We start from the raw sequence: 26,112 nt of genomic DNA, 5'->3' as shown, positions 1-26,112 counted from the left end.
AATAATATTAATAATGGAAATTTGTTGTTTAATTAATTGGTAGAAGGCTTTCTAAATCGCTAGCAAGTTGTCTACTCTCAGTATCAATAGAAAACGGCCACTCCAAACGCACCGTTGGAGAACATTTCATATGTCGACGGGCCTCAAAGCCTGCCACAAAGTGAATCATTACAAGATTGTGTTTACGAGTTATTTTGCAGATCGACCGACCAAACCAGAGTCATTCCCTCATGCCGAATTTAGTCTGAGAAACCCAGTGCGAACGACAAAGCTCTGCGGCCACAATCCGAGAAGATACCAGTGCCCGAGAATATATTAGTACCAGATATAATATCTTAAAGGAAAGATAACACATTGTCAGATAAAAGAGTTTTTAATTCGCAGCATAGTTGACACTCGTACTTTTAGGCAAATCATAGACTGTGGTAGTCTCCAAGAAACTACATATGATATCGACACAGAATTTATGAAAGCCAATTATAGATTCTAGTGGCTCAATACTGTTGGCTGACGAGATAGCACATTGCGATTTGCTTTAGATACAGCAGGAGATGCGAAATCAAAGCGGGCTTAATCTGCCAGTCCAAATTAAGACGAGGAGCTGCGTGTCTACTGCTGTGGCTGGTGTGCGGCTCGCCGAGTACGGCACACATGACACTCACGTTCATGTCTGCGTTCGATTACGACGAAGCACTTGGTATTTGGCCTTAATTTCCTATTGTCGTTAAAATGCGCACTGAATAATAAATTATATGTAATATCTAGCTTGAGCCACTGCATGCAACGTGCCTTGTAGTCAAGGTCAGAAACATAGGTCCTAAGGAATGAAGTAAAAAAATATCAGATAGCACCGCCGCATTACGGTTATCGCGCTTGCGCCCTTCGCCGGAGCCGGGTACAGCGAATTTAATAAAACGTTGAATTCGCTCTAACCTTCCATTTACCTCTACTTTACGACGTGCTAGGCAAAACTATTAAATAACGCTACGAGTCTGCCTCCTGATACTGCGTGTAGTCTCTGAGCTATTAACATAATGGCTACATATCCTTCCGATATTTTTAACGATACGTTCCCATTGTGGACAGATGCTGGAGGTAACTCCCAGATCATGGATGTTAATGTCGCGTACGCGGACAGCGTAGGTCACCAGGTCTGGCTGATGATCTCTGGAGGTTTGTAATTTTTCTATTATTATTACTGATAGAATATCAGCGCTAACATCTGCTTCTTTTGCAGCCTTAATTATGCCTATTATTCCAGGTATTGGTCTTTTTTACGCTGGTGAAGCTCGACGAAAGTCGGCAATGTCGATTCTCTGGCAATCTATGGCCATCCTGGGATTGATTCCCTTCCAATGGTTTTTTTGGGGATATTCTCTTGCCTATGCCTCTGACGCTTCCCCATTCATTGGCACCCTCAAGAATTTTGGCCTAAAAAATGTAATTGCAGCGCCAGTAGGATATATCCCCGAGATCACTTACTGCTTTTTTCAGTGCATGTTTTGCGTCGAAACAGTTATCATTATGATCGGTGGCGCTTTTGAGAGGGCTAAGCTTCTCCCATCTATGGTTTTCTGTTTCTGTTGGGCAACTATTGTCTACTGTCCTATTGCTTGCTGGACCTGGAACGCAAACGGATGGCTATATACTCTCGGCGCCCTTGATTATGCTGGAGGTGGTCCTGTTCACATTGCCTCAGGCGTAGGTTCACTTGCTTTGGCTTTTGTTTTAGGAGAGCGAAAAGGCTCTCAAGAGCCAGGACACAGGATTCTGGGTCGTAAATTTCGTCATGAGCCGGCACATTCGCCTCTCATGATTTACATCGGCACTATTTTCATTTGGTTTGGATGGTTTGGATTTAACGGCGGATCAAGCTTGAACGCAACAGTGCGTGCCGGGTACGCTCTTGCAAATACAAATCTTGCAGCCGCTACTGGTATCTTGGGTTGGAACTGCGTCGAGTACATCATCTACAAAGGAAAATTCAGTGTTTCTGGATCATGCCGTGGTGTCATGGTTGGCCTCGTTGCTATCACTCCTGCGGCTGGCTATGTCCCAATCTACTTTGGAGCTGTGATTGGATTTGTTGCAGCTGTCATTGTCCGCGGTCTTGACGATTATGTCAATAGGCTACTGCGCATAGATGAGGGTTTGATGGTTTTCAAGAACCATGCTATTGGCGGCGCTGCTGGGGCTGTCATGACTGGACTCTTTGCTGCTAACTGGGTCACAGAACTAGATGGAGTGAGCACTGCATCGGGGTGGGTTGACCACAATTATGTTCAACTTGGCTATCAGCTTGCAGAGGTTTGCGCAATCTGCGGCTATACTTTTGTCGTATCCGTCATCTTAATTTATATAATCAATTATATCCCCGGGCTTCAGTTTAGAAGTGAAGAAATAGAAGAGGAAGAGGGTCTCGATGCTCATTATTTATATAAAGAAGGTATGGGTGACTATGAGCTTTTTGAAATGCTCAAGGCCAACGGCATATTGGATGCTATGATTGTTCGCGGGCAGCAACTCATAGAATCTCAGGGTTCGGATTCTGTAGCTTCTATAGCCAAGGATGAATAGATAGAAATGTGGATGGGCATACTGGTGGTATATCGGTTAAGTAATTTTTTTTAGGTGTTTTTGATTGGGTTATAAAACTTGACAGAGAGTCATTCTAATATTATATATAATACTGTACAATTTCTAATCTATCTTTCTTATGTATTATTAGCAAGACTTTGCAATACTGCGTACATTAATTACACTGTAAATCGCTAAAACTCCTGATCTGAAGTTATTTACAACAAAGTTTTAAAAAGCCTTTACTCAGTAAACATAACTGATAGCTAGAAAAATCGTATCACGTAGAATAAGAATAAACCGACCAATCAAAATCAAATCCAGACATTGCTGCAAGATCCTGAAACGAAGCCTCTTCCGGGACAGCATTTAAACCCGCAGCGGGGTCTGCTGATGAGCTGGAGAGGAACTTGTTATCAGTAGATCCAAATAGTGACTCGACAGCTTTATCAATATCCATATGCAGTAGCGAGTCAATTTCTGCATCGGTCAGCGGCTCCGCAACTGCGGTTACTGGCTCAAGATCAGGAATCGGAATCGACGTGGCAGATGATAATCCTTGAGAGGAATCACTATCAAGCCGAGAACCATATTTGGCAGAAGACTTATCACGCTCAAGTAGCGAATTGAGCTTGGCTTGTCTAGCGGAATCTAATAAACGCAACATTTTTGCCCATTGCAGTTTAGTGAACGGCGAGGATTCGTTCAATCTTAGAAATTCGGTGACACGCTTAACTTCCTCTACAACAGCAAGTCGCTCATCATCGTCTTGCTCTCGTATCATTGCTGCCAATTCTGAAGTTACACATGTCGGAAATCGTGCAACATCTTCAATCAAATCGCCATCAGAAGCTACTAAACCACGTAAGGGTGACGAGCATATATCTCTCAACACGACAATCATAGCATGGAATTGTGGAACGGACGATAAATACCATGAAAAATTAGCACGGTCGGGCGCATTAGCCAACTTGAGATACAGTTTCAGCGACCTCAGCGCGACACACGCAAAATGGACTCGACGATGCGGACTTCTGCATTGCTCGCCATCATCATCAAGATTTGCGTTCGATGACAGCGGGGTGATTGCTGAAGAAGGAGAAGAAGAAGTAGTAGCGGCAGCAGCGGCAGCAACTGCAGCATTGGCAGCCCCGGAAAACGGGAAACGGTCTTCTACTTCTCGCCGCTCTAGTTCGAAATTCATATGATATGTAACCAGCAAACCTTTCTCACAAGAAAGAGCCAACAGTACAATTGTAGAATCTCTAACACGAAGCATTTGAGCACGAGTGGTGTATTGTGATGTATGCTCAAATGTGAGCTTTTCCAATTTCTTCAACGTATCTGAAAACTGAATTTTCACATCAGTTAGAGTCTTCAGAAGTGTCGAAAGTGTGTCCATTGTGATTCCTTTTGATCCATACATGTCAGACAGTTGAGGTCCAAGAGCATGCATTGAACTCGCAAGTGAATTGTTGAATAGAATCAAGCATTTATCTTCGTCAAGAAGGCCTTTAAGATCAGTAGATGCTAATTTCACATCATAACCGGTTTGCTGAACCGTTGTAGGTAGTCCATTACCGACAGACACTACAGCATCTAAATAAACAAGATGCCACCATATGCGGCGGCGAGTTTCTCCTTCTTCGCCCCGGATATTGTTTGACTTGAATAAAGCTGGATCACGATGTAATCCCATGCTCTGAGCCACGCGGATCAATCCTGAAACAGCAGCAGAGGCCGCAGCAACGCTCTGCCGACGGTTGCAAGTCTGCAGGATTGTAGCAGCCAGAAGTGACATCGTGGACGGACGCGAATGAAAGTCAGCTATACGCAGAGCCGACTCAGTGGCTACTTGGAAACGGTTTATCTGCTCTCTATAAGGATCATCTCGTAAAATCTGATCATGTTTTGCTGCTGTATACCGCAGTCGACTATTTCGAGCAACCGACGCTCCGTAAAGCAAAGAAAAAATTACGCAGAAGGCAGACGGGTCAGACTCGATTGTGCGGAAGCCGTTATAGAGATCCCATAGCTGACTGCGAGGAATCAGGGCGCACATCGGATACACACAGTCAAAGAAATCAGAAACAAGAGCATCACATTCTTCTTTTGGCGGTAAACTATTGGCAATAAGACGGGCTCGCTGCTGCTGCAATTTTTCGCGATCAAGTTCAACTGCTGCCAGAGCTGAGGCCATGTGGTCGACCGTATCAGCCTAAGCAGATCAGCAAGAAATTTTATCTATAGGCAACAAGAAAAAACTAGACGTACATCACTGAAAAATGATGGCCAGAAGGCAGTATTTGCGTATTGAGTAGCTCCACTCCGTTTGTCGACGGCAAGCATGCCAGCAGATATAATAGGCTCCTCATCCGAGTTGGGAGTCGACACTGAAGCCGAGTTACTGCTACCACTAGTACGATTTATGTCCCCAGGCAATGCTGAAATCAGCAAAGGCCGCTGAGCATGAAGAGTCACTCGATGCGGTTTTACTATCTGCTGGGCTTCGGCATAAGTGCAGGGCAGACTTCTAGATTGGCAACTTCCACAAGATGGCTTCGCTCGATCGCATTTAATTCTGCGCTGCGCACAGGTTCTGCATATTGTTGACTTCCTAGGCCGTTTAACAGAAGCTCGCGGCCATCTCGGACCCAATGGAAAAGTAAATTCCATTATGGTAGCAGTAAAGCATTTCGTGGAAGAAGAATGAATAGTCAGCTGCCGGACAATTGTTCCACTACGCGCCTTTGGAAAGTTTGATTAATCAGCATTTGTCATGATTGGATTTTTCTGATTCAGACTGTCTGTGGCAGCATACAAAGGAGTAAGGAAAACCCTAAGCCCATGTTCAGAATCTTTCACAGTGAGAAGCGAATATAGCCGAAGTCGGCAGCTCTAGCATAGATATGTGTTTGAATAGTAAAAATATCAAATAGAGCAGTAGGAATATCATTAGACTGCTAGTTAAGATAATGCAAATGGTGATATTTAAAAATTGATAACAGTTTTAATCACAAGTTTTCCATCTCCATCGGAAGTCTTGCCAGCGACCTCAAAGGCGGCATGTACGTTTTGCAGTCCGGAGAACTTATGTGTGACTAAACTCTCAAATGCAGGGATTTTCTTCTGTCGAAGCAAGGAAATAGCTGTAGGGTACGCATTAGCATATCGGAAAACTCCCAGCAAATCAACCTCACGAGTCATGGCAGCACCGATATGCAGAGTCTGGATTGGCGAGCCCATACCAACAAACATAACTTTTCCACCAGCCTTGGCAGCATAAATAGAGGCCTGGATACATGATTCAACACCAGTGCATTCAAATGCAATGTCAAAAGACCCGAATGTTTCGTCATCATCAGCTGACATCTTGAGGGCAGTGAGCTCGTCGGCAATACTACGCGCAGACTCGAGCTTATCCTCTGTGGTAGTAGGACGAGGACCGAGAGGGACAACGTAACCGTGAGTAGCAAACCCCTGACTAACGGCAAAGTCAACTCTACCGGGAGAAATATCGGCAATTGCAATTGTGGAGGCGCCCGAAACGGCGGCCATGGCAGCACAGAACAAACCGACGGCGCCAGCGCCAAAGACAAGGACTTTGTCGCCAGCAGTGACACCTGAACGACGAGAAGAATGTATAGCAACTGATAGTGGCTCAATCAGAGCAGCAGCGTTGTATGAGATCGATGAGGGAATCTTATGGCAGAGCGAAGCCGGGTGGTTAATTTTCTCTTGCAGAGTTCCCTGAAAGTGAGGGAACGACTTTGCTGAGGATCTAAATTGCATCTTGGAGCAGAGATTGTATTTTCCACGACGACACAAATCACACTCAAGACAGGAGATGCCGACTTCAAGCGCAACGCGATCACCCGGCTTTAGATCTGTGACGTTTGCGCCGACGGCGATGACCTCGCCGGCGGACTCATGGCCGAGCGAGAGCGACTCGCGGACTTTGAAGTCTCCATTTGCAAAATGGTTGTAGTAGTGTAGATCTGAACCGCAGAGAGTCGTAGACTTGACGGCAACCTGGCACTCGTCAGGGCCAGGAGCACAGAGAGAGCGGGTTTCCTGGTCGAAAAAGTTAGCAAATAAGGCCATGGTCGAGAGGTTGTCTCGATGAGATGCCCAAGAAGTACGTTTACTTACCAGTACCAGCTCCTTAGGGCCAACAAGAACAGAGGCAGTAATAGAAGACATCGAAAATCAGCGCAGCCAAAATCAGTGAGCGCGCAAAAGGCAGACCGTGAGCTCGGCAGCGAAAGAATACTAAATAAGAGCGTTTCGGCCTATGCCCGCGGGGAACACTGCCAAAACAGCAAGAAACCGCTTTACGCGACTAAAGCGGAGTGTACCCCCGCGCAGCTTATGTCACGTGATTACAAAAAGTGTGGGGGGATACAGTCATTGCACGGGATGAAGTCCAAGGAGTATTAAACTTTTCATGTAATCTCTTTCTTTTCTCCGTTTTTTTTTTTTTTTTTTTTTTTTTGGTTTTTGGATAGCAGTTGCAATCATCTAGCTTGCTCTTACTTTTAAGGCGTCTGCTGTCCTCTCGTTGCTCCTTTGAGAAATGAATCTGGCGATGTCGACTACAAGACCCGACACAGGTTGTTCGTCAGGCAACCGCAGGTATAAGGGTCTCGTAGTCCATGGATCCAGCGGCGCTGCAATTCACCTCGCTGTCGAGGAACGAGTTGAGAGGGCCGGAGTCGGTCGTAAGGCTCTTAGACGATGTCGGTTATCATTCTGCTCCTTTGCTTATTGGAATTGGCCCCGAATCTGCTCGTGAGATCGTAGCTATATTGGGGAAGTGCGCCGCCGCTGGCGCTGACCGCTATGATTGTAATTCTTCCCAGCTAATTTGCCTTTGCCATGAGCAAGGCAGGACACTGTGGCCGTCACGGCTTTTTTTACGAAGTCTTTGACAAATCGCCTCTCCCCATCATGATTTGAAACTTAACCGGTGTCACCGCCGGCGTCGACCTTGACTTAGACACCATCACCGCCCTTCGAATCATCCCAACTACTTTGGTGCAAAGCTTACCAGCACTGGTATCGACAAGGGTTTGCTCACTACGAGCTGGGAACACAAAGCAGGTTCGTGTTCTTCGTTCTTCCCGGGTTCAGTGACTTTCTCCCTGTCATGACCGCTGATCACCCAAACTTGCTGTCGCTTTTTTTAAGGCAGCCCTATACTCCATCACCGCACCCTCTCCAAAGAAGATTGTGTTATTGTTGGGGCTGAAATTGCAGGAGCCAAACATGCTATGGATAGTATTCAGCCAGGCTTTGGTGGCTTGAGGACGCTTTCTCCTCTTCCGCCTGCATCTAAGGCGTTCAAGTTAGCGTAGACATACTGAAAACAGTCATTGACCAGCAGTTTCTTTGACTGTTTTCCATTTATGAAATATTCGCTCTGTGGAATTTGGTTTTATCGTTGTATGATAAATCTAGATATAGTCAATAAGGTATTTGATAGAAGCAACAATTGCATTTAGTAGTAATCAATCGTACAGCAAGCCCCTATCATCACCAGAAGTAACATCTAGTATTAGGTACTGAAAGCTACGGAAGGGAATCTGAAAGGAATGTCACTATTTAATTTTGGCTAAAGCAAAGGTAGTCAGTCCACTGCCTATTCACTAGCAAGAGCTGCAATCGCACTCCGTAGTCATTAAATTCAGCGACTAATCAGTAGCCAAGCGAACTAGCTTATTGCGGACCGACACACATATTCCGTATCCGGCGGGCTCAAAAAAGGGGGTTAAAATAGGAAAAAAAGAAACAAGGTGATTTCCTACAGCCTCTTTGATTGAGTCATTTGTGCATCTGACATATGGAAAAATAAACAAGCTCGTTAAGTAAGAGATTTTTACTGACTCACTGTATTTGATTGCCCTTTCTAGTTGGGTTAGTTTATTTCTCTTTTTTTATTTACTATAGATTAAAGATTTAGATAGGGTAATCAGTACAACAATCAGTAGGTTTAGGGTGAGACGCGTCGCGTCGCGGCGCGTCTTGCGGGTGTGCCAGCAGGATGCTAGCGAATAATGGAATGACGCCTGATTGCTATTAAATCTAAGCTATTAATTCAAGCCAGAAATGTACTGCTCAATCTGCTTTTTTCTCATATTCTTTTGCTACAGACTGTAAAATTAATCACATTTTTGGCTGCGCATGGATTAAATGCCAGTCAGGCACCGTTAGAAAGTCTGCTACAGAGATGAAAAGTATGGGGTATACCACTAGAGCTATGGATTAGTGTCGAAGATCAACTAGAAAATTTCATTATGAGATAATTAGTGTATGTAAAACCGTTAGCATTCATAGTTGGATTATGTTCGCATATTTTGCGGGTTTTCGAGAAACAGAGTCTTGCCTTTTGGCCGTGTGTCGCTAAGTTGCCTATTGCGGAGAGGAGCCAGGCGCAAATTGCAAACTTCAAATGAATGCATGATCCATATTATCGTGACGTAATTTGCACAAAAAGAAAGGGACGCCATTAAAATTGCGCCTACAGTACCTGTCCGGCAGATATCGCTGACTTTCATTGACGTCACTTAATCATCATTCCCGGTGGATGGATTTGATAAGCTGCAGCTCGAGTACGACAGCAAACTCTATATTTGAGATTGTTGATTTGCTTGGGACTGCGCTTGCTTTCAACATCGACCAAACTCTAAAGACGAGAAGACGAGCGTAGATTTCAATGATCGTGCGCTTAATATTGCGGTATCAAATCACTAAAGTATTGATTTACGTTTCAGGCTATAGGGATTCCCTGGCTTGTCTCCTGTTTACAGAGGGGTGGTTTGGACGATAACCTAGAGACGCGGCTACCCTAGACTCACAGCGGTGTGTAGCCCCATGATAAAAACGGATCAGAAATCCGTCAACTGCGATATCGATACTGGATTCGATGGCAGTCCGACTGCCTTGTCTGACTCTGCTGTCGCTGCATTTCCGAGACGCTAGTCTTGTCGGGTAAAGATGGTCTGCGGGTAAAAGAATAGGTAAGCACCGGTGGGCACAGGGGGGGAGAGGGGGGGGGGGAAGGCGGGCACAGGTCCTCTAAGCACAATAGGCGGAAGTTCAACAGCTGCTAAACCCTGGTGGGAGAACGTTGCGTCGGCGATGACGTAGCACAGCAGCGGCCGCCGTTAGCGAGCGGACGGCCAAGGTGGTAGGGCTTTATCGCCCACCTATCGTATTTTTGCAGCTAAACCAAACAGGCGAGCACAGTGGCATGGAACGAAGTCAGAGTGACAGTCAGAGCGCGTACGACAGCTCGCCTGCTCCGGTTTATTGGGCCTGTCTAGTTCCAAATCTGTGGGTCTTGTCATTCACAGACACTCACGAGTGGGTTGAGTTATGTAAGCGAAATCGTGGTGATAAGTATTAAAACCCTACTAAAATCCAACTGTGGAGCTACTGTGCCCGTGTGCGTCCGTCACCCAGAATCAGCTGCTCGCAGACAAGGTCGGGCCCATCGTGCTGATCAAGGGCAAGAGCAGTAGGGAGCTAACCTGAGCTGGCGCTGGACATGCGACATGCACTGTGGACGAAGTTGAAGCGGCAACGGCCGACCGTTCGCAATTTGACGTGAGCGATGCTTCAACGATTGATCTGCCTCCAATACCGCTCTCAGCTGACATCTTTTGTGCTTTTGCGTCTCGACGATCGACTCCCTGCTCTCATACTCGCCATGTTGTACCGTACGTTGGATTTGCGTGCGTTTTGCGGCATGGAAGTGGATCTGAGACTTTTTCGCTGCAAAGTTGTACTACTCTAATTTAAATTGCTCGTTTTCGGTAGTAGAACACATACTTTCTCGCGCTCTGCGCTTTTTTCGGACGCGAATCTTGCCTAACCCTTAATGTCTTCCAGTTCCAGAATACTGCAAGGTCCATTTTTGCAGCCCCGATATGAAAGCACGCATTATTATCCCTCAGATGAGACGATAAAGTATTAATTGCTTTTTTTTTACTTTTTCCAGGCTACCAGATTGTCTAAAAGGTTTCCAAATCAAAATCGATCATGATTTTCTATTTGCCAGCTCTGTTTTCGTAAATATTTCTAAGGCTCGGCGCAGTACCGACTCCGCTGATCTATGACTTCATTGTCTGTTAAAAGAGCAAACGTTTCTTTAACCAATTATTATTTTCATTCCAGAAGTAGATGAGATCAAGCTCATGACGCAGATACGCAGTTTAGCGAGTAAGTTAGCGCGCGTCATGATCAGGCTGCACCCTGCGCGAGCATCGCTAAAGGTGAGTTCACCGCCGCCACCGTAAACAGAGCTATTACGCTTTAAGCAGACATTCTTCCACTCGCGTACCTTACTGCCTAGTCTAGCAACAAACCCTTTTCCCGTACGTGCTAATTCCATCGTCATTCTGACATTCTTTTTAAATCCCGCTCGTGCGCGGACTTACGGTACCAGTTCTTGAGCACTACAGATGATGGTACCGAGCTTAATAAATCATGTCAATAACGGTACCGAGCTCCACCGACCAATACTCTGAACGTCTCTCTTACGAGGTACGTACCTTCGCTACTCTCACAAAAAAGTAACAATGACATATTGCATCTATTTGGACTCTGGTCCAGGTCTTTATAAACTGGCCTCATAACCGCATTTCTCGGTAGACAATCGTCAATACTTCCGTTGGATTTCAAAGATGCAATTAACTGCTGCCACTACTACTATCCTATTACTCTGTGCGTCCGTCGCGTCGGCTGCGACGCCGACAGCGTCTATCTCCTTTGCCGTTCCTACATATACGAATCCCGTAACATGGGTGAAGACAAAGTATAATATGGGCAAAATGTCTCGCGCTTTGTCGGTTAGCAACAGACAAGAATACGGAAGGCTTTATGACCCCTCTAACGATTGGACGGTCTACCGTGATGGTGGAGGATCATGTACCCTGAACAACAGAACGTTTTATGTCTTTTGCGATACTACTGGATACAAAGCTTCCGGTGCCTTAGGAGGATTTGCGACATCCAGTCTTAGTGTTGTCGAAGACTTTAGCAATCCCACGCTTTTGAAGGACGCTTCGCTTTCTAGTTCAGTTGGATACTTCTCCCCCATTCCCTTCACGACTACGGAGGCTTCATATTCTAATAGCAAGAGATACGCGTTCTGGACTTATACCAACTGTGTTCAGTTATCGGAAACTTCTGCAGCTCATTTCTTCAATGTCCAGAAGTACAGCTCTAGTTCATCAAATTCCTATGTTGGAAATACCATTGCCAATTACGCAATTGACACCACGGCCAACAAAATTTCCATCACCCGTGATACGAAAATTGCTTTCAATACTTCCACTTACAACTACGGTGGATTTGCAAATCTTGTTGTTAATGGCGCTGTATATCTTTACGCTCTCGACAAGACTTATTCTAGCAACTACGACGTACATGTCGCTTCCGTTCCTGTTGCCAAATTTGGTGACTCTTCGTACTATCAGTACTGGGATGCCTCAACTAGCACTTGGTCTTACACTGCACCTCAGCCGACCGCACGTCGACAGTCATCAGCAGCTATAAAGGGTACTGAGCCATTCTCGAGCGGGAGCATGTACTATTCCGAGTATCATAACCAGTACTTCCTTGTCTTTTTCAACAACTGGGTTGATAGTACTTTCCGCGCTATCACTGCTCCCACCCCTCTGGGACCCTGGAACGTCACAAACACGGTCATTTGGAAGACTACTCCTGGAAAGAGCTATAATTATGGTGGTGTTGCTCATCCTGTTTACGATCAAACTCCCGGTTCCACTGTTGGCCAGTATATCGATGTCCACTGGTCTTACCAAGACACTAACGGCACGTATCCCAAGATTGGCCGTATCGATTTTACTTGATTTTTTTGTCTTTATATGAATGAGAGACTTTATATTATTTTGTGTATCCTATATCTTCACGCTTGATTTGCTTTGCTGGGCGTCGCCATTCCTTTATTCGATTTATGACTGTATGAGATTGTACCGATGTGTGGGGTTGACATGATATTTTTAGGTGGAATTGTAGGGTAACGTGTTTCTAGTGCTTATTTTTTTATTTTACCGGGACTATTTGATTCTATGATAATGTGACTTTTTTTTTCTTAAATATTCGAAAACAACTATAGCACTTAGAAATGATTAATTTTGAGGAATCTATGACATCAAAACACATATTGCGCACTGTCATTTCACGTGCAATAGCAGTGACTTAGCTTCGAGAATGCTGAGGATTTGAAAAGAAGTCGATAATATAGATACTGGCCGGATCTAATGCCAGCAGAGTGGCATACAAGTAAAATACATTTAAAAAATAATAGACTATTCCGATATATTTCCATCCATTACTATCTTTTTTATATTTATTTAGTAGAAGAAATAGATAATAATAGCGTTATATTTGGTATAGCTTCTGGTTCTATATTTATAATATCAGGTACTTACTTAAAGGCTTCAAGTGCTCCAATGCATACTTGGTCATTAGATGTTTATGATGGTTTCCCTACTTTAGTTGCTACATGGTTTAGTGTTTTAACTAATATAAGTATATTAGGATTTTTAAGTAAATAGACTAATAATTTATTAATTAAAGGGTTCACTAGTGTATTTTTAGCTAATGCAAATTTAGATTTAGCTTTCCATGATACATATTGTGGTGTTCTTAGTAAATCTATTAATAAAGGTGCTCTTCAATTCTTAGATTCTAGGGATTTAGTTCTATTTTGATTGATTTTAGTCAATAATACTACACTCTTTCCTATGCACTTCTTAGGATTATAAGCTATGCCTAGAAGAATTCCTGATTATACTGGTGCTTATGGACCGGTATACCATATTTCCCTGATTGACTTCTTGATTGGCTACGAGCTTTATTTTCCCTTCAATATATCTGAACAAAACTTGATGGCAGCCAACTCACTAAAAATGAACTAGACGCGTCGTCGTAAACCAGCGACTTCTATCTGAAAAACTAAAAAATCAGGTAAGAATAAACAGAGTAAGATATTACGTTATAACTTAGTAATACAAATAGTCGTGGAAAGATTGAGAATGAAGCTCAACGTTTAAGAGTCTTAAAATTAGAGGGGACCAGGCATCAATAATGACAGAAAGTTATAATAATCAATACTATGACCATTCTTGCTATAATTGGAAGAAAAGGCAAAATAACTGTTGAAAGCAACTCAAAATTAGAATATAGTATTGACACCAAACCCTAACAGTGTATTTCATTACAGGACGAGCTTTACACAAATCATATAGCGAGACATTACGTAATTAATTACGCAAAGCACACGGGATGAGATAGACAGCGTATTCGGAAGCGCGGAGGCTCGGAAGATACTAGCGGGAGAGCATTCTGAAGATTCAGTTTTAGGTACAACAAAGTTCGTCATGATGAATCACTTCCTGCCACATAGAGTGCGTTATGCTATATATATAGCTGACGAGCGCTATTGCGGATATACTAATCCATTTGATAACAACTACTGAAGCAGACAACAAGCCATCTGCAAGTTTAGTATGGTAAAGATCAGCAGATCTGAAAGCATTTCAAATGATTTAGCAACAACCGACTGCGTAATCGATGGCGGCAGCGATTCCGACCGAGAATTAAGCGAACTGCAACCATTTTCGACTACTGGGAAAGTTCTTGAGGGCATGTCGCTGTTCAGGGAGATTTGCTTTGTTGGCATTATCGCAATCAGTCAACTATTGACGCAGGCGTGTCTGGCGCAGGCTTTGGCACCACTTCATTATATTGGTGCCTCGTTCAATATTACAAAGCCTGGAGATTTAAGCTGGTTCTGTGCATCATATTCACTTACTGTTGGCACATTTATTCTTCCCGCTGGGCGTCTCGGAGATTTGTTTGGATCACGTAAGTTGTTCCAGATAGGATACGTGTGGTTTGCGATATGGACACTGATTGCTGGCTTTTCGGTTTACTGCAATGCCATTCTATTTCATTTTTGCAGAGCATTGCAAGGACTTGGACCAGCATTGATTTTGCCAAACGGACTAGCTTTGCTTGGTCGCGCCTATAAGCCAGGTATGCGGAGGAACATGGCATTTGCTGTGTTTGGAGCCGTGGCTCCATTTGGGTTTTTGATGGGCGCTACCTTTGCGGGAATTTTTGCTCAGTTTGTATGGTGGCCATGGAATTTTTGGGTGGGTGCGATTATCATGGCATTTGCGACTTTGATTAGTACGTACTGCATTCCATTGGAATTGGATAAGAGTGAATTATCATCATTTCATCGAAGCGACATTGCCAAGCTTGATCCAGTGGGAATTGCCACAGGGGTGACTGGCCTGGTACTTTTCAATATCGCTTGGAATCAGGGTTCTAATGTCGGATGGAGTGTGCCGTATACCTCTGTTCTGCTTGTTCTCGGGGTCTTGCTCTTCACACTCTTCATCGTAAATGAGCTAAAGTGGGCAGAATATCCTCTGCTGCCTATCCGAGAATTGCCTAAAGAGATATATTTTGTTCTTGCATCTATTGGCTTGGGATGGTCTAGTTTTGGTATTTGGATATACTACTGGTGGCAGATCTCGCTCCAGTTACGCCAAAACTCAATACTACTCACTGTGGCGATGCAGTCTCCGGCTAGTATTACTGGGGCTATTGCTGCTATTTCAGTAGGCTACCTGCTTTCCAGATTTGGTGCCAACTATATTATACTTGTATCTATGATTGCATTCTGCGTCGGGTGCATTCTAATGGGAACTATGCCAATTCATCAGACTTACTGGGCTCAAACTTTTGTCGGGGTCTGCATTATTGCATTTGGAATGGATATGTCTTTTCCATCAGGTACAATAATTCTCAGCGACGCAATGACGAAAGAGCATCAGGGTATCGCTGGTTCGCTGATTAACACTATCGTCAACTATTCGGTTTCTATTGGACTCGGCATAGCCGGTACAGTTGAGTCGCAGATCAACAAGGACCGGGTTCATCTTAAGGAAGGATATCGAAGTGCGTTATATGTTGGAATTGGCCTCAGTGGACTCGGAATTGTTTGTGCGTTACTTCATATCATTTCTGCGAAGATTGACAGGAAGCCAGGGATAGACGCTGTAGAGAAGCCAGATTTGGAAAATGGATGTAATGAATGACGTGGGTTTTCTTATAGATTTTTTTTTCTTTTTTTTTTTTGATAATGATGACGCGATCAAAAAAAGTAATAATTAATTTTTAATCCGGTAACTTATCGCTTTCAAACAAGCCGTCAAAGACAATTTTGGCAGTTCATTCAGTTAGCTTTGCGGCAGCATCGTAAACGATCTGATAGTGTCATAATTAGCCAGGGACCCTAGACATCTGCTTTTTTGAGTTTTATTCTTTATGCCTTTTCTAGTCAATTACCATAGAGAAGAGGGTTTACTGTAAAATCCGGAATCTAGGTTTGAATTGCGTTACACTCAAACCCTACAGTATGGTGTCTATCAGTATCCAGCGTACCGACATCTTCGCTCGATTAGTGAATCACGCCGTGGGTTCAGATGCAGCTAAGAGATTGACATGAGGAAAGCTTTTCTCATGCCGTAGTCGAATACGATTATGAGTCCAAAGCTCCATAATGGTAATTGAGTCTAGAAGCGGTGAGTGCAGGCCACATTATCTTACCTAATCTTTTTAACAGCTAAAGTTCGATCATCTACTTCTCAAATATCCCTATATGAATTATCTCGAGTTTGAGAGACATTTTGCCGCAAACTTTGTACATCGGATAGTTTCATCGGCAGCTGCGGCAGCTGTCATGGGAGTGTGTCTAGACCAAGAGAGTTTATAGTTTTGCCTCCAACAATCTGAGATGGGAAACTCTAGGAGACGAATGCTATAAGAGGCTGCTATACCCGAATAATAGTGCACATTTGTTCATTATTTGACGATACAAAAAGGTGTGATAATCGCCGGAAAAAGTTTTCGGCGAGGACCCTGTGGGGCTGTGGGGCTCTGGGCATCTACATTAGGCAATAAGTAAACTTTGAGCGGGTGGCATCGTCCTCTTTACCATTGTAATCAGCCGAGTCTTCTGACTACCAGCGAAAGTTGGCTAAGCCCATAAACTTGCGCGATATTTGAGCTGCATCTCAATTTATTTTGTAATGCGTGATCGACTGATCATCTTTCTCTGAACCCCGTTTATTGCAAGGATCCAGAAGAGTTACGAATTTGCATCGGGAAGTCATTGAGAAAGAATTTTTTTAGATAACTCTGGGCGTCGAGCCATGACTACGGCATTCTTATGCCAACAACCTTGTAAAATGACGCAGTTAAACTAGCAGCGCAAAAACTTTCTGTCTAAGATTTCAAACCTAGAGAATTGCTAATAGAACCCTAGAATACTAAACTGTAAACGAAGTCTTGTGCCCCTTGTCTACCGCAAACCTGTACTTCGTTCATGAATTTCTTCTCTGATAAGCAACATCCGATTTATTGAATTTTCCAAATTTCTTAATTATTGAGGAAACAGAATATCAGAATAGTATCCTAAATACATCGATTTTACCTACTTTACCTATCCATCGCTAGTCACATACATCGGAAACAATGCCTACTAAAATCTCAGTAGCAAAGAAATTGCTTCCGTTGAGCCGCCCCGACGCAGCCGCAAACGGTTAATATGACAATAAGAAAAAGCCATCTCATAGATAAAAATAAAAGCTAATATAGCTAGTTGGCGCCCTGCGGCGTCAAAAACTAGTCTTCTTCGGCGCATTTTTGTGATTGGGCGTGATTCAAGTGGCAGTGCTTAACCCTAATTCATTTCTCCTGAATACAATGTCTTAGAGGCGCTGACCGTGCGATATAATCTGATAATTTCTGATCATGATCTGAGTAGCAACATATTATTTTTATTACATATCCGGTATAGTCGCCATAACTAATACCGGTGTATTCACCGTAATCGATAAATGAGAAAGGAACCATTAAATATTAAAATTAAAGAATTGAACTTTACAACAACAAAAAAAATTAGCAAATCCAAACATTATTTCTCTTTAGAGCCGAAACATTTTTTTAACCGGTTTAACGAGTCTTGAAAGCAAGAGTGTTTTTCAAGTTCAACTTCTCATCCTTAGAGCGCGAGTTGAGCTTGATTTTAAACAGAGACTTGATCGACTCAGACCAAGACAAGTGCTCAGCCTTCGCTTCCTCAACAGCCGAGATATCATATGACTGCTCATTGCTCAACATCTCACGATCACGCAAACAAAATCCAAAAGCAAACAAGGGAACAATAAGGCATATTCCTACAATGCAGAGAATCTTCTGGGTTTGCGAGTAGGAATGAATAACCGCTGTGCGTTCGGGGGTACCCATGGGATATGTGAGCGCAAAAGTGAAAGGATCACCGTAGACTGAGGTAGCAAGGGTAGAGTCACCAAGGTTATCGAGAAGCTTCTCAGGGAGAATGTTGGTCCAGATGGCACCAGAAATTGAGGTTCCAAATGCAGAGCCAACGTAGTACATGGAAAGATAGAGAGAGATTGCGGTGGACATGTAAGTGTGAGTAGTGCAAGAGGCAATGGAGGCCTGTGCAGGGTATGTGAAGAAACCGGCACCAAATCCAAGAAGACACTGAGCACCAATCATACCAGAGTGCGCATATGACCCGCCACGGTAGTGGATCATCAATCCAAAGGCAACAAACCACATGCTAATACCAAAAATAATGAAGACTTTAATGCGACGGATATATGCAATTAGGAATCCAAGAATGGTACCAGTAATGACTGAGACAAAAGAATAAAGCGAACTAATACGAGTAGCCGAGTTGACGGATTCACCAACAGCAACGACAAGAACCGTGTAGAGATAATCACCTTGCATATACCAAACCCAGTCAATGAAGACGGCGATTCCCATTGCCGCCCAGACACCACGGTCAGCAAGCATGTGGGTAGGCAGCAAGGGCTTGATAATCCAGGGGAATGTGCGAGACTGAATATAATATTCATAATAAACCAAAACTGGGAAAAGACAGAAGCCGACGACGAGAGGTGCAATGATGTGACCCTTCTGCCAGCTAGTTTTTGCTCCACCGGCAAGAGTGAAGGGGGTTAAAAAGCATGATAAAGAAGCAGCAAAAAGAATGATTCCGACGATGTCCATCTCCCATGCAGCCTTGACGATTGACTTGGGGTTCCACGAGAGCCTCTCCGTAGTGCGGCGGGTGCCATCATCACGCTTAGCGTCAGCGAGCTTTCCTGACTTTCGAGCAAGGTAGTACATGTGCAGATAACACAAGATCAAGGGAATAGATAAAAGGGGATAGATAAAAGCCCACATTCCGATACCCCACGACCAGCGATTGGAAGTCGTATTGACGAGAGCAGAAGTAATGTTACCCGAGATCCAGGTGTTAATGATGAAAGGAAGAGCGGGGACAAAAGAAGCAGTCACACGCCAGTTGAGGAAGGAAAAGTCAGCGGCCATCAGCTGCAAGACGACAGTAGAACCAGTATAACCAAACTGGTAAAAGAGGGCTCCGGCCGCAAAACGCTTGACATCGTAGGCCTGGGACTCGATAATGGTGCCGATGACATAAAAGAGTACTGAAATAATAAATATTTCGATACGACCGAAAATATCACAAAGTCGAGCAATAAAGGGTAAAGCAGCGGCAGCGAAGGTCGAACGGATGGTGTTTATGGTAGCAACAAGCGAGTGGCTAGAGTAGGACGAGGTAGCGTAAGTCTGAAAGGTATAGCGAGTAGTGCCATCGAGACCGTAGCCGTAAGCGACAAGGAAGATAGAAAAGAAGACGGCGATGCGGCCATAGATATTCTGGTACTGGCTAGAAATAATTTCGATCCGACGGACACCGTAAGGAATAAATTCGCTGGATTTTGCTTCGGTATCTACCTCCTGGTGGTCCGCCTGGTTGTAGGGTGCATATTGTGCCGACGAGTTCTTAGCTGAAGAGACGCTCTTTTCCTCGTTGTCGGCCATTGTGACGGAGAGAGCAGGTAGACTGATGATGGAAATCGGAAGCTATAGTGCTGATCAGAAGCATGCGAGCAAGCAAGATTTATAGACTGATGTCAAAAAAGGGAAGAAGGTCGAGACCGGAAAAAACCGATGAGTGTCAAAAGTTTATGCTCTTGGCGGATCTAAAGTTTGTGATTGAGGCTTGAGATGAAAGCTAGATCAACGCCCACCTGCTTCCTAATTAAATGCTGCAGTAAAATAATAGCAAACAGCAAAAATGCAGTAAGAAAACCGCATCAGAGTAGATACCAGAGTTTTGAAGGGCGCAGCAGGACAACTCCCAAAGACGATGCAGAGCGGGAGTTAGCAGATAAGATAAGATGATGATCATCGGTCGAGGCCATCTCCCAACCTATTCAGCACCGCCAAGCACGAAAAGCAAACAAACTTTCGACGGGGAACGAATTTTGCTGTGCTTCCGTTTATTCGCTCGTTTATCGGCTCTGCCAACAGTTTGCTGCGATCGAGTAGTCAACCCAAGCAGAGCCGATGTCATCGAAGGAGCACTCAATAGCACTTTTTAAGCTGTATACAGTTTTTTGAGAAGAAAATCTACTTGCACGGACTAAGCATTGACTGTTGTATATAAGATTGAAACAGCACTCTTGCTGATAATCGTGCCGTACTTCGAAACGTGCATTTCGTGTTGAAAAAAGTTTGTGCGGTTGCTCGCTTGCAGGCACAGTTTCAAAAGCACTAACGCCCTATTGTAAAGACTTCACTAGCTAAAAAGTAGCAGACTCCATGACAATGGAATGCTTTTCCAAGTACGATTCTGAGAAAACATCAGCCTCATCGTTAGAGAAGCTATATGATCTTGATAAATGTAAAACGAAAGAATTCACGGCTGTACTAATTAACACAGAAAGGTTTTGGAAAATAAACGAGCTTCAGTGTATCTTCTAAAAATTGATTTGGCACATTTACAGTCGCTATAATACTGATGCTTCCAAGTCACTGATTTATTCCAATGAATTTACAAATTTTTGAATTATTCCTTTAGAGCTTGCTGTACCTCCGCTCTCTTTTCCTCATCAGCCCACGATGGTCTGAGCATCTCAAATGCCTGAGTCGTTCGACCGTATGTGATTCCTCCCAACCGCGATACCGGCTTCAAAATTTCTGGATCCAAAGTCGTGAAGCTTTCATTAGTAGCATCCTCTCGAATATGAAAGTTTATACCTTCGACTATAACCAACGTTCCGTTGGGCTCACCATCTACCTTTGACTTCCACTCGTGATGCGTCACAAGCTTTGCTTCAACAGAAAATGCCGACTCGCCTACATGTGGCGGCTTCACTTTCTTCGACGCAAGGGGAGTCAGACCGCTGACATCCCACTCCGATACTTCCGGTGGCGCGTTCGTCGACGTGTAGTTGGCAGCTTCAACAAACCATTCGGAAATAATGTTAATAGTAAGTTCTCCCGTCTCCAAGATATTTGCTAGTGTATCTTTTGCCTGCGCTACAGAGGATGCAAATCCTATACAGAAAATTGGCGGGTCGTGATGCACAAACGTCGTGTAGCTAAACGGCGCAAGATTACGAATGCCTGCCTTTGACTCAGTCGACACAAAACCAATCTACATCTATTAGCTCGCTTCTCTTTGACACATCAACTATTATCGCATCAGCAATACCACTCACCGGACGAGGCACAATTCCTGCAATCAAAAGCTTATAGTTATTCATAGGATCCCGGCCCTCAGCGTACGGATCAACCGCAATCTTCTTGTATTTTTGCCATTCATTACTATTAGCGCCAGATCCTGGCACCCACTTAGTATCTATAGTTTGCGTGTAATGGAACTGTACGTCGCTCTCAAATTCAGGCCGCGACATTTGCACCTCATTGAAGTCGCCCTGTATATATCCATTCTGATGTTAGTCTGATGCTCTGTCTTAAATCTCATCAAATTCGTACGTGAGGATTGCGCTTTATCTTTGCCTCGCGCTCAGCAGTGGCTTCAGATGCACTCATTCTAGAATATAAAACAGACCCACGAAAAGAATAATTAGATAAAGAGACTCGTCGAACGATGGCTGCTATCATCAGAATTTGTGGGTCTGGGTGGTGAGCGTGTTTTATTTTCGGCTGTTGGTATCGGAAGCGGCGCTGCTTTTTTAAGCGGGGTCATCCGCTCTCCTCTCTTTCGGCTAAAACCCTCTCTTAAACACCCTAATTAAGTCTTTCTATGACGTAAGTTCTGTGATTATGTCGTCTACTGCTAATATACGTACATTGTTAGTCAATAACTTTGAATTTATCATTAGCAGTTACAGCTCTTGTTTCGAATATTTTTCCCAGGATTTCAGTTCGGCCGTCCAGTAACTAGAACCCTTGTCGTCCCATGTACTAACCAAGCTCTCACGTACACTATTTCGCAAAGCAGGTCCATGGCCCTGAAGATTAGATTTGCGATCTGGCAACTTACCAACGTTCGCATTCAAATTAGTATCCTGCGCCCCATCGATTTTAAATTCACCCATTATTGGAGGAATAATAGTCCATCCCCGTAGCGCTTCAGTCATAAATAAATGTGCAATTGACCGATCAAGAGTATCTACCAGCTCTTTATAGCTCAGTTGATATAGAAGTCGTTGTGCACCAGTATAAGTTACAGCAAAGGCTGACAATCCTACGGACTCAAACGTAGGATAGATCACCCGCTCATTATCTTCCAACTTCGCGTGCTCCATCAAACCGTCCCAGCAAAAGTAACCATATGGGTTACAAAGGGTCTTTGCCGCGCGCGATGGCGCCCGGTTCTCGTCGACATATTTAGTAAAAACTCGATCACGCGGAGGCTTAGCAATATGAACTTGAGAGCAGGCAAAATGCATCATATCCCAATCTAATCCGTATGGAGCATGGGCAAGTTCATGCTCGCTGAAAGGTTTTCGGAGATCGGACTCACGAAGTGCTTGCGATAAAGCTTGAAACTGTGCTTTTATATGCACATCCCTGAGTACCATATTAATATTGGCTCTATATACGCTGAGTATCAAACAAGGATGACGTACCAATCAAGATCATCTTCAAGAATAAGAGCTGTTTCAATTCGATTGTCAACAATGTAACGGAATAAATTCATATGACCCCGCCAACTACCGAGATATGGATAAAACTTCTTGCTCTCAAACTTCTTTCGGCCAGCTCCATACGGATACGCCTTGTGATCAACATCATCAGAGAGCACGCCAGGAATAGTCGCTGTAATCGTGAGGTTTGTGTGCGCAGCAAGCAGCGATATCGTATCCTGTCTATCTGTGCGTGCAGGAAGCGAAAGCAATACTATTGCACCAAAACCGAGAGTAGAATTTTGAGTATCCTGCACGATATCGCGTTTGGAGGTAGCTGAGGATATTGCTGACGACAATTTTCGATTGGATCCAAGTATAGGCGCTTCGAGAAAAACAACGGTGATTCCGAACAGAACAACAGCAGCCAAAACCACCAACTTCAATGGTATACGTGCCATAAATACAAGACAAGTGTTGGCTGGCATTATACAATATTCCAGTACCAATGCGCTGGATCAAAGGAAGAACTGTCTTTGTTTATCAAACCCATCTGGCGACGGCTGTGTAGGGCCATAACAGCAACCCTACTAAACCCGTTAATAAAACCCTACTAATGTGATGCTAGAATTTTATCGCATTCCGGAGAGCTCTTAGCCTGGATCTCTTTTGACATAATCTAGTATGGCGCTCATCTGTAGATACACTAAGTTGACCAAGCTTGGCTAACCCATTTTGGACATTGAAGTACCCTAGCCACCACCACAGCCCAACCAAAAGCGTGCGGCTCTTATCATAATTATCGGAAAATAATAAAGCTATCTGATACTCTTGACTACTAGGTATATTTTACCAAAAAAAAGGCATAGGCTAGTATTACAATAGCACACTCTATTCTGCAGAAAAACCGACAATAAAAACTGACTAACTCTTCTCATCTGTATGTACTGGACTACTCGAAGAACTAAATCCCTTTTTCTCATTGCCATCCACAGCATCAAATCCATCTCCAACGTAAGCCATTGATCCAGAGTCATCAACGGCATGTCCTTGAATAATTTCTGAATCTGGGTACACAGGATAGGGCACGTATGTCTCTAAAGCTGGCCAAAATCTGCAAAGAATATAATATGACAAAGCAGCTGCTCCAACTCCATAGAAATATCCAAGGTTATAGAGATGGGTGATTCCGGTAGACACGGTAACCGACGAATTAACGGTGGGAATGAATCCAGGCAGGAGAGGAACCCAACCGACAAAAAAGGCAACAACTGCTCGCCAATTGGTACCAATCTTGTTGTATCGATAAATACCGTTTTTGTCGTACATTTCCCAGACATTATATTTCTTCTTGTGAACAAAGTAATAGTCTGACAATAATATTCCCACCAAAGGTCCAAGCCAAACCGAATATCCAGACATGAAATTAAGAAAGGCTGGAGCGGAAGTCAAAATATTCCAAGGTGTCAACGCCCAGGATCCAATAAAAGCTACAATGATCTGACCGCGGCGGATATTGATGTATTTTGGAAAGATGCAATTCAAATCATTCGCTGCCGAGATTGAATTCGCTGCAATATTCACTCCGATTTGAGAAATCAAGAAAAAGAATGCACAGAAAAATGCTGCGGCTCGTCCGCCACTGCTAGTCCATCTATCGATGAATAACAGCGGGTCCCACAAAATCTCGTTATAGAGAATCTGCGAGCCAGATGCAACTACCACACCGAAAAAGGTGATTAAACATCCCGTAGCTGGCAAGACAAACAGAGTGATATACGCAGACTTGTCACTCTTGGCATACCGTGTAAAATCAGGCACATTAACAGCAAGTGTAGACCAAGTACCAATATTTGCATATACACCAGACAAGAAAGTCCAAGCAAGTTTGGATCCGGAAAGTGTAGTTTTCTGAGCCCATATACTTTCATCTCCACTGACTCCGACTTTGTGAATAGTCCAACCCATGATGGCGAACCCGATTATAGGGGTTGTAATTGACTTTACTGTAAAAAGCCATTTTAAGTGGTGCATGGGAACAAAATGAAGCGGCAAGATAAAAATAAAATACACAGTATATGCAGTCATCATTTGTGTGTCAATATTAGCGTTTGCAGCCATCGTGTTGGAGACATTGTGGAATGATGGCCAGATAGCATAAATCATCGACCGAACGCACTCACCCCCAGTATAAGCTTGAATACCATACCAGAAGATACCAACAATCATACGCATAACAATCATGATATAACTGAAGTAGAATCCAAAAGATATGCGCGACTGAATCGAGAAATTGACATGATATGTCGAACCAAATACACCATTGAGTACAATAACAGCCGCAACAATCAATTGAGCAAAGGTCACGCATAGCAGCGAATCACGCCATGATAAACCGACTTCCATTAAGGATGCAGCGTTACGAAATCCCGAAGGAGAGAAGTTGTCACTAATCCAGTACATAACGTAGTTATGAGTGCGCCATGTTCGACGGGAAACAGGGACAGGATCCAAGTCTGGAGATTGAAAGATGTCAGCCAAATTGCTTCTTAGCAGTGAGTTCTATTTCGCAAGACATACCAGCATTCGAATTGCGACCTTCGCTTGCAGATTCCAGCTGGCAGCGCTTAAGTATGCGCGACCATACGCCGCCTTTGGATACAGAATCTTCTGTAGACGACATTTTCGGATGGGCGCGAAGAGATTGAGCAAGGAGAGATGCATATTCATGGGATGGCAAATAGCGCTTTATATGAATTTTTTGACTGCTGAATTGCGTGTCAAGCCGAAACAAAAGTCAATCAATCAATCAAAAGTTTCGGTAGCAGAGCAATTGCTATCCGATACGGCGCCATAAAACGCCACCAGCCTCAGACAGGAAGCCACACTCTACATTGACCGAATACGGACCAAAACGGCAAGAGTCAGGTCGAGATTAATCGTCAAAAGTCTGATAAGAGAGCATTCGTGGCGATTAAGGTTACTGAGGCTTGGCTTCGACCAGTGAAGAATGCGCGCCGTCGGCCACGGCTGATAACCTGCAGCAAGTGCACCCGATTAAGTGCACGTGCCGACGATCTGCTGCCGCCACAGTAGATCCTGGTTTAGATTCAACGAACGACTCTTTTGTGAAGTCAACGAGGAAAAGGAATCTGCGAGACAACGAGAAAAACTATCATGGGAAGCGAGCAAGGCACGGGCGTATTCAGCAAGATCTGGTTCGAGCCTGATACAGAAATAATATCCGCATCCGGCTATTTAGCGTCTAACACCTTTCTCGATAAGATAAAAACTGTACAATATATTTCGCTTGCGCAACAGAGCTCTTCGCATTTCTCCATATCTATTAAAGTTTGCTATTACCCAAGACTAAGCATCATATTAGTGCAACGCTAATATCATCGGGCTAATGCGATCGATATCTGCAATCTCCATCACAGTGCTTAGGGCGATAGTCTAATTGTACAATTTCGGATAGCAAAACTAATAA

General features: G+C 43.9%; 9 protein-coding genes across 9 annotated transcripts; 3 read left to right on the top strand and 6 right to left on the bottom strand.

The window, feature by feature from the left end:
* The first annotated feature begins 907 nt into the window (after positions 1-907).
* On the top strand, positions 908-2,731 carry V2V93DRAFT_402015 (ammonium transporter AmtB-like domain-containing protein). The gene is made up of 2 exons (XM_066912597.1): positions 908-1,173; positions 1,238-2,731. The coding sequence occupies exons 1-2, from the start codon at positions 1,035-1,037 to the stop codon at positions 2,575-2,577; spliced, it is 1,479 nt and encodes a 492-aa protein (XP_066763313.1). The 5' UTR covers positions 908-1,034; the 3' UTR covers positions 2,578-2,731.
* A 126-nt stretch (positions 2,732-2,857) lies between these two features.
* V2V93DRAFT_350890 (uncharacterized protein) lies at positions 2,858-5,253 on the bottom strand (the record flags this gene model as incomplete). Its single annotated transcript, XM_066907973.1, has 3 exons — positions 2,858-3,666; positions 3,802-4,795; positions 4,843-5,253. 3 exons carry the CDS (start codon positions 5,251-5,253, stop codon positions 2,858-2,860), a joined length of 2,214 nt encoding a protein of 737 aa, XP_066763312.1.
* Positions 5,173-7,057, bottom strand: V2V93DRAFT_96390 (chaperonin 10-like protein). Its single transcript, XM_066912838.1, has 2 exons — positions 6,730-7,057; positions 5,173-6,651 (listed from the first exon to the last, which is right to left on the bottom strand). The coding sequence occupies exons 1-2, from the start codon at positions 6,778-6,780 to the stop codon at positions 5,569-5,571; spliced, it is 1,134 nt and encodes a 377-aa protein (XP_066763311.1). The 5' UTR covers positions 6,781-7,057; the 3' UTR covers positions 5,173-5,568.
* A 4,064-nt stretch (positions 7,058-11,121) lies between these two features.
* V2V93DRAFT_96304 (uncharacterized protein) lies at positions 11,122-12,666 on the top strand. Its single transcript, XM_066912837.1, has 2 exons — positions 11,122-12,565; positions 12,638-12,666. Exon 1 carries the CDS (start codon positions 11,265-11,267, stop codon positions 12,453-12,455), a length of 1,191 nt encoding a protein of 396 aa, XP_066763310.1. The 5' UTR covers positions 11,122-11,264; the 3' UTR covers positions 12,456-12,565; positions 12,638-12,666.
* Positions 12,667-14,117: 1,451 nt separating this feature from the next.
* V2V93DRAFT_361202 (uncharacterized protein) lies at positions 14,118-15,719 on the top strand (the record flags this gene model as incomplete). The annotated part of the gene is made up of 1 exon (XM_066908155.1): positions 14,118-15,719. The coding sequence occupies one exon, from the start codon at positions 14,118-14,120 to the stop codon at positions 15,717-15,719; it is 1,602 nt and encodes a 533-aa protein (XP_066763309.1).
* A 1,721-nt stretch (positions 15,720-17,440) lies between these two features.
* Positions 17,441-19,708, bottom strand: V2V93DRAFT_375726 (major facilitator superfamily domain-containing protein). Its single transcript, XM_066911564.1, has one exon. The coding sequence runs from the start codon at positions 19,561-19,563 to the stop codon at positions 17,638-17,640; it is 1,926 nt and encodes a 641-aa protein (XP_066763308.1). The 5' UTR covers positions 19,564-19,708; the 3' UTR covers positions 17,441-17,637.
* A 472-nt stretch (positions 19,709-20,180) lies between these two features.
* On the bottom strand, positions 20,181-21,787 carry V2V93DRAFT_375722 (uncharacterized protein). The gene is made up of 3 exons (XM_066911563.1): positions 21,526-21,787; positions 21,249-21,464; positions 20,181-21,184 (listed from the first exon to the last, which is right to left on the bottom strand). The coding sequence occupies exons 1-3, from the start codon at positions 21,652-21,654 to the stop codon at positions 20,594-20,596; spliced, it is 936 nt and encodes a 311-aa protein (XP_066763307.1). The 5' UTR covers positions 21,655-21,787; the 3' UTR covers positions 20,181-20,593.
* V2V93DRAFT_339867 (uncharacterized protein) lies at positions 21,788-23,452 on the bottom strand. Its single transcript, XM_066907783.1, has 2 exons — positions 22,626-23,452; positions 21,788-22,566 (listed from the first exon to the last, which is right to left on the bottom strand). The coding sequence occupies exons 1-2, from the start codon at positions 23,108-23,110 to the stop codon at positions 21,879-21,881; spliced, it is 1,173 nt and encodes a 390-aa protein (XP_066763306.1). The 5' UTR covers positions 23,111-23,452; the 3' UTR covers positions 21,788-21,878.
* Positions 23,453-23,546: 94 nt separating this feature from the next.
* On the bottom strand, positions 23,547-25,305 carry V2V93DRAFT_328809 (permease for cytosine/purines, uracil, thiamine, allantoin-domain-containing protein; the record flags this gene model as incomplete). Its single annotated transcript, XM_066907606.1, has 2 exons — positions 23,547-25,138; positions 25,203-25,305. 2 exons carry the CDS (start codon positions 25,303-25,305, stop codon positions 23,547-23,549), a joined length of 1,695 nt encoding a protein of 564 aa, XP_066763305.1.
* Between the last annotated feature and the right edge of the window lie 807 nt (positions 25,306-26,112).

Source organism: Kockiozyma suomiensis (genome assembly GCF_038497685.1).
Source record: "Kockiozyma suomiensis strain NRRL Y-17356 unplaced genomic scaffold V2V93scaffold_17, whole genome shotgun sequence".
Classification (NCBI taxonomy): domain Eukaryota; kingdom Fungi; phylum Ascomycota; class Lipomycetes; order Lipomycetales; family Lipomycetaceae; genus Kockiozyma; species Kockiozyma suomiensis.
This window is presented reverse-complemented; position numbering and strand designations above follow the sequence as displayed.

What these genes read in the sequence shown, in the direction of transcription:
- V2V93DRAFT_402015 (XM_066912597.1), top strand. Translation starts at nt 1,035, where the DNA reads ATGGCTACATATCCTTCCGATATTTTTAACGATACGTTCCCATTGTGG. An exon ending in CTGGCTGATGATCTCTGGAG is followed by an intron (nt 1,174 to 1,237) that starts GTTTGTAATTTT and finishes CTTCTTTTGCAG; the next exon opens with CCTTAATTATGCCTATTATT.
- V2V93DRAFT_96390 (XM_066912838.1), bottom strand. Translation starts at nt 6,780, where the DNA reads ATGTCTTCTATTACTGCCTCTGTTCTTGTTGGCCCTAAGGAGCTGGTA. An exon ending in GCCCTAAGGAGCTGGTACTG is followed by an intron (nt 6,652 to 6,729) that starts GTAAGTAAACGT and finishes TTTTTCGACCAG; the next exon opens with GAAACCCGCTCTCTCTGTGC.
- V2V93DRAFT_96304 (XM_066912837.1), top strand. Translation starts at nt 11,265, where the DNA reads ATGCAATTAACTGCTGCCACTACTACTATCCTATTACTCTGTGCGTCC.
- V2V93DRAFT_375726 (XM_066911564.1), bottom strand. Translation starts at nt 19,563, where the DNA reads ATGGCCGACAACGAGGAAAAGAGCGTCTCTTCAGCTAAGAACTCGTCG.
- V2V93DRAFT_375722 (XM_066911563.1), bottom strand. Translation starts at nt 21,654, where the DNA reads ATGATAGCAGCCATCGTTCGACGAGTCTCTTTATCTAATTATTCTTTT. An exon ending in AGATAAAGCGCAATCCTCAC is followed by an intron (nt 21,465 to 21,525) that starts GTACGAATTTGA and finishes GGATATATACAG; the next exon opens with GGCGACTTCAATGAGGTGCA. An exon ending in CAGGAATTGTGCCTCGTCCG is followed by an intron (nt 21,185 to 21,248) that starts GTGAGTGGTATT and finishes TAATAGATGTAG; the next exon opens with ATTGGTTTTGTGTCGACTGA.
- V2V93DRAFT_339867 (XM_066907783.1), bottom strand. Translation starts at nt 23,110, where the DNA reads ATGCCAGCCAACACTTGTCTTGTATTTATGGCACGTATACCATTGAAG. An exon ending in CTTGAAGATGATCTTGATTG is followed by an intron (nt 22,567 to 22,625) that starts GTACGTCATCCT and finishes TATGGTACTCAG; the next exon opens with GGATGTGCATATAAAAGCAC.